The sequence below is a fragment of the Diprion similis genome, chromosome 13, assembly GCF_021155765.1.
Source record: "Diprion similis isolate iyDipSimi1 chromosome 13, iyDipSimi1.1, whole genome shotgun sequence".
Classification (NCBI taxonomy): domain Eukaryota; kingdom Metazoa; phylum Arthropoda; class Insecta; order Hymenoptera; family Diprionidae; genus Diprion; species Diprion similis.
The window spans coordinates 8040863-8053189 of record NC_060117.1 but is presented as its reverse complement, the minus strand read 5'-3'; the positions used below and the strand labels follow the sequence as shown (position 1 = coordinate 8053189).

Sequence of the window (12327 nt, the reverse complement as noted above, 5' to 3'; positions counted from 1 at the left end):
TTTTTTGGTGCATTTCTTTAGATCTTTTCGAGAGACCTTTTAATATTCGTCCTAAAATTTCATAAATTTTTTTTCTTCAATTTAGTAAGAAAGAATCGATAACAATACACCACGAGATGAATTAAAAATCAAACAAAATACTAAAAATATAATTTTTTTAATTTAATTTTCTGACGATTTTTGACATTTTGTGAAATTTGGAACGACCGCTTAAAATTTTTTTTTTTTTTTGAGCTGTCCTTTGGAGTGGGCTCTTAAAACATCAAAAACTAACATTTTGCCACACGAGACTCAAATATATATATATTAGACTGTATCAAAAAAATTGACTATTTTTTTTTTCCAATGGTATACTGAAAATATTGTTCAAGATGACGAAAAAGAAATACCATAAAAATTTCAGATTTTAATATTGATATTTAGAGGTGCCTCATCGCGATTTTTTACTTTCCATAAGAATAACGTGGCAAAAATGGTTCTTGCTCCTTGCGATTTTTATAACTAGATAACGACGCGTCGCACAGAAAATTCATAAACATGTTTTTGTAGGAAATTGAACGTTCTACAAAAAAGGTCTCTTTTCATTTTACGATAAATCTATTCTTTCAAAAGTTATTTGAGGTCAAACATCAACAAGGGACCTATATATATATATACCTATATATATATTGGTTCAATATTGATTCACCTCTAAATATCAATATTAAAATCTGAAATTTTTATGGTATTTCTTTTTCGTCATCTTGAACAATATTTTCAGTATACCATTAAAAAAAAAAAATAGAAAATTTTTTTGATACAGTCTAATATATATATATATTATATATGTATATATATATATATATATATATTCTGTCTAACGGAGATGAAATGCAAATTGTTTCAGAGAACGTGTCTCACGGAATATGACTATCAATTTTGAAACGAATTTTACCGATGAAAATAAAACGCCTTTTGCACGCGGCTCTCTCATATTACGTGATATATTTCTCATAGTCTAACCGCGCAGGTTTATTGACGAGAATTTTATGGAGCGTTGGTGTAGATTGCGCATAAACTAGACCGTGACTCTTCATTCATATCCTTGTAAACGTCTTTTGAAAATCAATACTATAAACGATAATAATTATAAAAACAAGCGGTAGTTATTTCGATAAAAATTACACGGTGAACTCCGGAATTTTAACTTGAAACATAATTATCAGCATACGAGTTTAATCAAGCTGACAAATTTTTTGGAAATTAAAAATCAGAATGTTTTTTTGTTCCAAAAAATGAATCTCAATTTTTCAACGAATGTCCTAAAAATTTAATAAAATATCATAATGAAAATGGAGTCGGTATTGTTGTTATAATTTATAATGCTATATACGGTGTATGAAAAATTATTTTTCACTGACGATTGTGAATAAAAAAATTATGAACGAGGGACATGCATGGAACTTCAAGAAAGCAGAAATAACGTATTTATTTATACGCGCATAATTGTTTACACACGGACCGTATCCTCGGCAGTATATATAAATGTATAATTATTATATGCTTTGAAAATTAATTAAAGTTAGAGAATTTACCCTCAGAATGGAGGGTAATTATATAAAGTGCGGCAGCAAAGTGGAACATTGGAATGCACGCTTACGTGTAATTCAGTTTACGCTAAATTTCAGCTTTGAGGAAGCTCTCTATAAACTTACAGCCTAACGTGGAAACACTTGAAGGAAAATCCTTATTCAAGAATTTAATGTTAGGCGTAATATGAAGATCTCAGGATTTTGAAAATTTTCGGAATATTCCAGGCTTTCGGAGAAATGTTTTAAAATATCTGAAGAATCTTCGGTACAACGGATTAGTTGTTTGGAATATTTCCGAGGATTTTTCTAGAGTTTTGCAAAGTAACTACGATTCATTTCCCTGAAATACGATGATTCGTTTCAAAAAATTCTAGAGTGATAGATTTGGGAATTTTTTTTTTTTTTTTTAGAGAAACACTTTATTCGTTTAGCAAAGAAAAAATTATTGTTTTGATTTTTTTAAGTATTAAATTTCTGAGAAACTAGGGGCTCAGCCCCTGCGCGCTTCGCGTCTTGCACTTTTGTGCGTTTCATTCGTTTATTGTTCAGGGAGTAAGAGATGTACTTTCTGGAGTTTCCCACACTAACCTTGTCACCCGATTGAATAGAGTGAATATAAGAGATGTCCTTATTTAGTGTTTTATTATATTACTTTCATCTTTGGGCTGCAAAAGTCCCCTTCTGTGTTTCTAAAACATCGCACCTTATATCTTGATTACTGAATTCGTATTACCGTCGACCTGGACCACGAATGCTACAGAACGGTGGTTCTGGGCGACGCAAAACATCGTCCCTGCGACATGTACCGATAAGTACCTTATCAAACAGTTCGTAGCGCTGCCCCTGGACGATAAAAAACATCGTCCTTCTGAATACGCTTGTTCCGTCGACCTCGACCACGAATACTACGAAGCGCTGCTCCTGGATGACGAACAACATCGTCCCTCCGACCTGGACGACGAATACGAAGCGCTTCTCCTTTACTATGAAAAACATTGTCCCTCTGACCTGGACCACGAATACGCTGGTTCCTTCGACTTGGGCAACGAATACTACGGAGCGCTGCTCCTGGACGAAGGAAAATACATTCCCGGTGACCTGGACCACGAAAACTACGGATCGCTGGTCTTAGACGACAATCAACATCCTCCTATCCACCTTGACCACGAATTCTACGGAGCGCTACTCCCGGCAACCTGGACCACGAAAACTACCGAGCGCTGGTCCTGGACGACAAACAACATCCTCCTATCGACCTGGACCACGAATTCTACGGAGCGCTGGTTCTGGATTGTGGAAAACACACTCTCGGCAACCTGGACCACGAAAACTAAGTGGCGCTAGTCCTGGACGACGAAAAACACATTCTCGGCAACCTGGACCACAAATACTACTGAGCGCTGGTCCTGGACAACGTAAAACACCCTCCCGGCAACCTGGACCACAATAATTTAATAGACTACGGAGCGCTGGTCCTGGACGACGGCAAACACCTCCTCGTCAACCCACCTTCATGCGTATTACAATTTCAATCTTAAAAACGCTAACTTCATTAATCTTAAAAACGTCAATTTTAAAAACGTTGACTTCAAGCGATTAAAACCTTTTTTTATACATAGATAGATAGATAGATAGATAGATAGATAAATAGATAGATAGATAGATTATCGAAGCGCATTTATTTCTATTAAAATTTTCATTCCACACTTCAAAAGTCTCTAATCAGCTGAATTTTTCCAAAGAACACTAAATTAAAGACGATTTTAAGACAATTTGCCATCTTCTCTTTTAAAAATTGTAAAATTTTTTGAAAAACATGATTCAAAGATTTTATTCCACACTAATAACTGCCGTTTTTCACCAAACGGAAGAAGTATAATTCTGGCTACACAATTAAAAAAAAAAATTTCGCAGCTTTAACCAGAAAATCTACTGTTTTCTTGCAATTTCAAAAATTCTCAAACCGTTATTGTAACAATATCCATTTTTACTAAAATTTCTGATTAACCACAGATATTGAAATTTTTTACAGCGCAATTGTCAGAAACCGCTTTCACGACAAGATTTGTGCTTATCAATTATCTGTTTCCATGATCCAACCTTTGCTTCCGAGTGATCTTGACGATATAAACACGCATTAAACGAATACGACCACCAAGCAGCATAGTTGTATCAGCAAGATATGATTTGTTCAGGTTGGAATGGCGCCGGCATTGAACCGTGAAGAGAAGATAACCATTCGCTGCGGGCCAATTTTTTCCCACGTACACTTGGCGGCAGTGATTCTGAAATGGTTAATTTTCTCGATGAGTCAGTTACGTTTGCAGTTCCGAATCAGACCGCAGCGCCACCGTCGGTCGCCTGTGAAACGTACGTGATCTTTGTAAACATATTGTGGTGGCTGTGCATTTCTTTGGTATCAAGCTGTGTGTGATGTGTGTGTTCATTAGGGTGGTTATCAAAGAAATAATTTTTGAATTTCGACCGACTCACCCTCTAAGTCAGCTCCAAATAATTAAGGAATAATTCCCGCATTTTTTCAGGTTTTTATCTCAACTCTAATTCGTGCCCGGTAAGAAATTTGGTTTTAGAGGAGTTTTTTGGGTCGCTGACTACGCATCTGAAGTCGGAATTTCAGAATTCAAAATTGTGGATGCAACATGGTGGATCAAAATCCCAGAAGTCACTTGATGTCTCCATACTGGATCACCATTTTGAGTTTCGTCATTTCAAGCTCAGATTCGGTATCAGCGATTTCGAAAACCCCCGAGCACTGAGTTTTATCGAAACCGAATGACGTTTTGGATTTTGGTCCGCTATATTGAATCCGCCATTTTGAATTTTTGAATTTTAAGTTTAGACGCGTAGGCACCGATCCAAAAAACTTCCTTAAAACCAAATTTTATCGATATTCGTTCGGGTAAATCGGGGAAATCCACATTCTTCCGGGCACGGGTTAAACTTGATATAAAAATCTGAAAAAAATTGAGGAATTATTTTTTAATTGTTCGAAATTGATTTGAGAGTTGGGCCAGTCGAAAACGAAAATGACCTTTTTAAAGAACACCCTAGTGAACATAATAGGTCCACAAAAATAACTCATGACCGTAGAATCTAACCTAAGAATACAATATTCATGGGTCATGAGTTATCTTATGTTCACCAACGTTGAGCCAGTTTCGCGAACCTAACCCAAAAGTATGAAACTCGAGGGTCATGGATGATGGGTTACGTTATGCTCACCAAGATTGAATCTGTTTTACCATCAGCCGGCAGTGGCGCTGCGGGCTGATTTAGCGTTGCCAACGTAACGGACTCGTCACAGTGGCCAAGTATACCTACCTATAATGAAACGACTCACAAGGCAGAAGCACGTGTTACACGTGCTCAACTGGTCGCGTATTATTTCACCGATTACGGCTAATGGTCCGCCATTTTTTACCTTCAGATCTGGAACGGATATCTGCAGTGGATGCCCCGTCTGATCCGGGAAAACTTTCGAGTTATGCTCCAAGAACCAAAACGGTAAGTCTAGATAATCTTATCTAAAGACTGAGAGGTTTTATTGATCCTTTGTTCATCGGAGTGTGACTCCCAATTAATCTGTACCGTGCCTCAATTTGGAGGAACATATCACGTGTCTAATGATGTAATAACGAATGTGCCGAAAGACGAATTTTGATTGTAAAGAGCCGTATAATTTTTTTTACATTTTTTTTACACATAATGTGTACATTTTTTTAGGTATATTTAGTTCTATCGAGATTGAAACATGACTATATATAGAAAGTTACTTTAAGACTTTGGCTATTTTTTTAATAAGTGTTTTGGGGTCCGAAAAACATGGATCCATATTTTTACGATGATGGATTATCGGGGGATTAACGCCTTCGAGAATGAAAAGCGTAGATTCGTCAAGTTTATCTTCTTTCATCACATTCGATTTTTTATTTTTAAGAAAATTGTTCTACAGTAAATCAGGGACAGATTAAAAAATTCACTTTGAAACAGCGGAAATATTTTAAATTCGAATTTCATTCTGTGTCGAGCGATGAATTATTTACTCCAAATTTAACGCATAAGATAAATAATTGTTAATATTATTTTGGATCCTTAAATGCGATTTGGAACTGACTATTGTTGTTAAAAATAATCTATTCTCAAAAATTGTTATCAAAAAATGTCAAGATCCTGTTTCATCAAATTCGCACACATTTTCCGAACTCGTTTCGTATTTCTGCATACAAAACGAAAGGAAAGGAATAGAGTGAAAAAAAGATGCGACGTGACTGAAAAAAAAAAACTGAAAAAAAAGGAAAATTGTGAACTCGCGACGATTTTCACGTCGAGGGAATAGTGTTTGGAAAGGATGATTGGTTTCGACGCTCAATCGGACAATTTTTCTTTTCTTTCTTCTTACCCATCGTTTTTTTTTTTTTTTTGCTTAACATACCTTGCAAGATGGCTACATATTTGTCGTAACATACATATAGATCTGAAAAAGTCTGTCAGCGAAATGCTCGACTATGTTCAAGGACTAAAAAAATATGCTTTTCAGTGTAAATGTGCCATTTGACAAAGACGTCATCGTCTGAAGGTCCAGCTAATTCAATTGGACTTTGTTAAGCTTAATTCGATTTACGAAATAAAAAATATTCCTCATTTGGAATAAAAGATCTCAGTTATGGACGACTTTTTATAATAAGCTTGAGTTTGATTTAAAATTGTATTAAAAGTTATCAGTTTCATTGGTCAAGCTGATGCAGTTGAATTTGACAAAACAGTCCCTGCTTCGTTAAGGCAAAAATCAGAAACTAGCAGTATAAACGTGAAAATTGAATGCATGAGGTCGAGTTGATTCGTAAGGTGAAAAATATAATATTGTTGGTCTGGTTTTGGTAAATGATACAGATTATTTATTCAACTTCATATCAAATTTTAAAAAAATATTACATTTAACATTTTTATAGGTGACAATTATTATAACATTTATGATTAAGAAAAAAGTACGTAGGTATGATCGCACAAGTCTAGGAACTTGATTGTAGTAAAACAAATCGATTGCCTATCGTATTCGATAAAATTGTCAAGTAAAAATTGAGGAAACACTGTTGGGTGGTTACATTATACTGATAACTGAGGAGCCATGTTCACCAAAAAATTGAAAAAAGCTTACACGACTTGCAATTGAAACATCTGATGAAACCACAAGAAATCGATTCGGATTACTGAAATCGTTGAAAATCATTGCGAATCAGTTGAAATGACACGATATAGATCAGTGCAGACAAAGAAATCCGTGGCGAGCATTGAAAATCAAGAAAATCACTGTGAGTCGTGCGGTGAACTGCAAATGTTTTCAATTCGTCAACATCCTGCAAACTCTTACGTTATGATAGCCTTTCGTTTATTTTCAGATCACCATTTGATTTCCATTGAATTCCAATGATTTTCCAACGTTCAATGTGATTTTGAGTAATTTCTTATGATTTCCTATAATTCTATCCATCTTGAAAGTCATTTCAAATCGCCTACAACGGTCAGAGATTTTTGGAAATTAGGCGTAATAACATTACGAATAAATAGAATGAATCACTCGGTAAATTGGAATTAACGAAGTTCACATGATAAAGCAAAAATCTGTATATATTATTATAGTATATAATATTATATATAATAAGTAAGTATAATTCTAATTAATTCTAATAACCAATTCTCCTTCTCGCGCATGCTTTCCTTGATCTTGCGAATAGTTGCTGACTCAATGGACCCGTTTTCGTTCTATCGGCAATGGTGCCGAAGCTAGAAAACTCGAGTGTCACGGGACTAATGACACAAGTCGCACGATGATTCTTGCTTCACAAACCGGTACGAATTTCCCACGCTCTCTCTCCACGATCCAGAGGATCCTGTGAACTCTGCGTTGCCTATGCGCTGGAGCCTGAATCGCCGAACGATAACTTATCGACCGAGCCGGAGGCTTACTAGTCGTTCGACGGCCTAGCGAAGGGCCGTGTCGAGGGCCTATCAGCGGGACCACGCCGGCGCCTTTGGCGCTGGCGCATCGGGCCCAATTGGCGGGTCGTTGAGTCCCACGCTCCGTTCCACGGTATTGGCATGTTAACCCGTGGCTGACCGCCGAACTGATCGCCCGTGATCTGAGCACTCGTCGCAGCGGAAACCTAATCAAAAGAGGTGAAAAAAATGTCTGTTAAGTTGAGTATTTATGAAAAAAGATCACGAGGGGACTGTTCGGAATCGTTTATGGCACTTCAATTAGAGTGAAGAACTGCTTTCTTGTTGATCCATATCAATAAATCGTAGTTCTTAAGGAAGTTTAATTTCAAGAAATGCTTATTAGACAATTTTAAAAGAGGGCATTTGATTCTTATATTGTTCTTGGAACGTAGTGAAATTGTAAGTTTTTGTGGAAGTAAAAATTTTTCCGAAGTATCAGAGAATTTTTCATCTAAGTCTAATGTAAGAGCTGCCGTATTACATGTGACTCTTTCTCATCCGAATAACATGTGAAAAAGTATACTAATTCCAATTTCTTCGAATAATTTTACGAAATAATCGCACAGTAGTTATTGACAATCAAATCAACTTCGTTTTCATATCAATGATAACGTATTTTGTTTCCGTAGATCTAGGAAGGCACGCTTCGACCCGTCATTTCAAAGAAAAAATATAAGTCCTCAATATACGGTTACTGGTTACTCTCCAATAAAAAAAAGCTTCCATCATTTGTAAAGATAATTGAATTTCATAAACGTTCATATTGATATAATAATGTGCTCACGATTATTATGCAAAATTCTGCGGAGAAACTGGACTGAGTCAAGTTTTTTAACACCAATTCCAATAAGAAAATTCAGAAGTAACAAAGTATAAAGTTGTAAACGAGATTTACCCTACTTGACTGAAATCCGACATCCCCTCAAATAGGCAAAGTGACTCGTAGTGAGATAAGTTTCTAATTACCTGTTGAATCACCGGCATTTGGGGGCCCGTGCATTGGGCCGGCACGAACCGCGTCTGCGCGTGTGTCAGCTGACCGTCGTTCGCACTGGATCCAGCGGGGAGTCCCGGCATTCCCTCGGACCTTGCACCGTCGGTAACGTAATTGTTGCAGTTCTCGACGGGCTCGCAGCGGCTGAGAGCCGCGCAGTTGAGTTCCCTGATGTTGTTCCACCACGAATTGAGAAAGCCCGGTGAGTTGCCGAGGCTGATATCCTCCCAATTAATCTCCGACACGAAAGAGCTCGCCGTCTCCTTCGCCCCAACGTGAAGGAGGTACTCCCACACGTAAAAGGCCAGTTTTTGGCGAGCCTCTTTTTCCGCTGCGACCGTTGTCGAATCAGGCTGGCTCTGTGCGTCCATATTATCTCCTCCAATTATTCAAATCGTATGACACTTCGAAGATTTCTCGTTCTCCTCTCTTGGCTCACAAGCTGTGGTTGATTGCTTGCTACAGCTTGGGCCTTACTGACCTGAGTTCGGCTGGGGTCCTGCTTTTAACCCTGATGGGGGTGGGGCCTTTTTCAAATTGCGTATCTATAGCCGGCCAATCGGTGAACGGGAATTTCATGCTGAAGGAATTATCACCGCCCTATACCTACTCCTCACTTGTAAGTCGTTTGTACAATAATGCTGGAGTCAAACTGCCGTTCAATTAGGTACCGATATTATACCTGTGAAGAAAATTCCCCGGATTTATACTGTATGACTCAGTACCTGCACTTAATTATAATGAACGACGTTGTTGTGCGGTTGTGTAAAAGTGTTAGTTTAATTTACAGTTTTGAAGCCATAAAATAGAATTCGTTTTATAATGAACTGTTTTGATGTATTTTCATTTATTGGTTACCATTGATAGATCGAAACAAGGAAACGATGTCGAGAAATTTTCTATAAAATTTCATAGCGGAAAAAGGTACAGCCGAGTTTGTATGGGAAATCTGCCCCCGCGACTTTTGTGACTTACACTTGGGGGATCGATTCGACATCAGATAAAAATAATTCGGCCAAATTTTTAGCTCATCATCTCAAGCGGTTTTCGAGATTTTCGAAAAAAAAAACCTTTTTTCAATTTTATTTTCTTTTTTTCCAGTAGTAAAATTCAAAATTAATGAATGGTGATGGTTTTTCCAATTCTTAGGAGTAAATGGGATAAAAAAATACTTTCATTACAAATGTCATGTGGAAAACCGATTTTTAAAAACAGAAATGAAACTATAATAATTTACTTGTTGTTATTTAAAATGGTTATTTCAAATCGTCCAGCAACAAACTTTGTCGGAAAATGTCTTCCATTCCCCTTTACACTCAGGAATTTTTCCATTTTGTTTCAAGTGGTGGAACATTATGAAAAAAAATTAGGAATAATTTTTTTTTCCAAAATTTCGCGTTACGATTGACCGTTTTAAACTAAACTTTTATACGAAAAAGAAAATTCAAGATACGTGTCCGAATTCCTAGATTCACATTTCTAAGGAATCAAATTCTTCACAGACTTCCTCTGCACCCTTCACCTTAAAATTTTGCCCACAGCTATAAAAAGTACTTGATGAAATCTAAGCCTCAAACTTTCAGCACGTCAACGCAATCGTGGAGAAAAATATTGCCGACGAGAATTATAACTGAAATTTTAATCCATCTCTCAATAAAAATTGCAATCCCTGAAATAGATTCATCTTTTATGGATAATTAAGGTTGACGCCGACTAGAGCACGGCGATGCACAACGCAGCGTATTTTAATTCTTGCAGTGTTTTCTTATGCAGGTGTTCACACTAAGCGGTAACGCAACACCGCGAATCGCTGCACAGCACTGCAAACGCCTCCAAATTCTACGGCGAGAATCCTTTTTTAATGCGGCTTGCAGCGCCGTGCATATATTATATATATATATATATGGAAACTCCAAGCCCTCAAGAATATGCAGTATTCCGTTGTGTTCCGGTGTCCGTTATTTACCAAATCAGTTTTTTTTGCTTGGTTATCGTTGAAATTCTTAGTTAATAGCTTAAAAACAATTTTGAAAGAAAGAAAAAAATTTCCCGATGCCATTTAATCCTGTCTAAATGACGATGCTTTTACCATTCATTCAACATGGAGTTTTTGGACTTTTTAGAAATAAATTTTTTTCATGCTTACTGTATTCAATAACTTACCAAATATCGTTGATTCTGCTCCGACTATGATCCTTTTGAGTAGCGAAATATCGATATTAGCATCAAAAACTTAGTTCGCAAATTTTTATAAGGTGAAAATTCAGATTTATCGTTTTTACCAATAATTTTGTTTCATTTACTGATTACCCAATGTTAATGCTGTATTTAATGATCAATTTTTTATTACACGCTTTTAATAATTGTTCAGATAATTATTAAAAATTTCAAAACGCAAATCGTTATGCATCTTATTTTTATAACAGTTGAGCAATAAACCAACAATCCCATACTGCAGCCATATAAATATAGCCTCATACACCTGAGTATGTGACACCGTAAGCTCGACACCAGAACCACTTGGGTCGAAGGTATTCAAATCCACGTGCAGCTAATCCCTCGAATATAATGACAGCCTCAAAGTCATTTCAATATCGATCATATATTCTTCACAAGAATATCGTGATTCATAGATCGGTTTTACCGTTGGATCGATCAGGCCTCGGTGTGTCGAATTTCGCATGGTTTGACGTTCAGCACAGATTTTTGTCGCAATCGAAAGTTCTTCCGGGTTATTGAAAGATGAAAGATTTTTAAAAGCGTCCAACTATATGTAGTCAACAGGGTGTCGCAAAAAACCGACTTTTGTTTTTCGAGTCTCGTGTGACAAAATGTTAGTTTTTGATGTTTTGAGAGCCCACTCCAAAGAACAGCTCAAAAAAAAGTTCTTGAGAGGTCGCTCCAGATTTTTTAAAACGTCAGAAATCGTCAAATTCGATTTTTTTTCAATTTTTTTTTCTCGTTACGGTATAATTTTATAGATCAAAAAAAAAATAAGTTTCCGAAAGTTTCAGTTCAAACTTTGAATTTTGAAAGGTCGCTTATAATTTGTTTTTAATTTGTTGGTGCATTTTTTCAGATCTTTTCGAGCGACCTTTTAATATTCATATTAAAATTTCATAAATTTTTTTTCTTTCATTCAGTAAAAAAAATCTATAAAAATACACCACGAAATGAATTAAAACCAAACAAAATACTGAAAATATGATTTTCTTAATCTAATTTTTTGACGATTTTTACCATTTTTGAAAATTTGGAGCGACCTCTTAAAATTTTTTTAGTAACTAACATTTTGTCACACGAGACTAGAAAAAAAAAAATAGTCGGTTTTTTTGCGGCACCCTAGTAGTTAGTTACTGAAATGATGCTGGATTGAAGATATTTTGATTATTACACGAGAAAATATCGCAGATCTGGAATAACAAAAAAATAAAGCGTTTCTCTTGCGTTAGAAAATGAGATTATTTTATTTTGATTACTGTTACTCAAGTTCTTGTAAGTTCATCGCAATTTGAGATTCGGTTGCAATTTGGTAATTCAATTCCACATATTGATTAACTTAAATTGAGGATTTTTTTTTCTACGAGTTAACAAATATAGAACAAAAGAATTATATTCAACGTTAGAGTTAATCAAATTTTAAATTCTTCCTTCTACTATGTATGAACATTCCATATATTTTCAAAAGATTAATCTAGAAGCTGTAATAATTATAGAATTGAAAATGTACTGCAGATTGTGAAT

General features: G+C 36.0%; 1 protein-coding gene across 1 annotated transcript; it reads right to left on the bottom strand.

Annotated features, from left to right (window-relative positions):
• Positions 1-7555: 7555 nt before the first annotated feature.
• LOC124413836 (single-stranded DNA-binding protein 2-like) lies at positions 7556-8954 on the bottom strand. The gene is made up of 2 exons (XM_046894623.1): positions 8556-8954; positions 7556-7753 (listed from the first exon to the last, which is right to left on the bottom strand). Exons 1-2 carry the CDS (start codon positions 8952-8954, stop codon positions 7556-7558), a joined length of 597 nt encoding a protein of 198 aa, XP_046750579.1.
• Between the last annotated feature and the right edge of the window lie 3373 nt (positions 8955-12327).

What these genes read in the sequence shown, in the direction of transcription:
- LOC124413836 (XM_046894623.1), bottom strand. Translation starts at nt 8,954, where the DNA reads ATGGACGCACAGAGCCAGCCTGATTCGACAACGGTCGCAGCGGAAAAA. An exon ending in AAATGCCGGTGATTCAACAG is followed by an intron (nt 7,754 to 8,555) that starts GTAATTAGAAAC and finishes TCTTTTGATTAG; the next exon opens with GTTTCCGCTGCGACGAGTGC.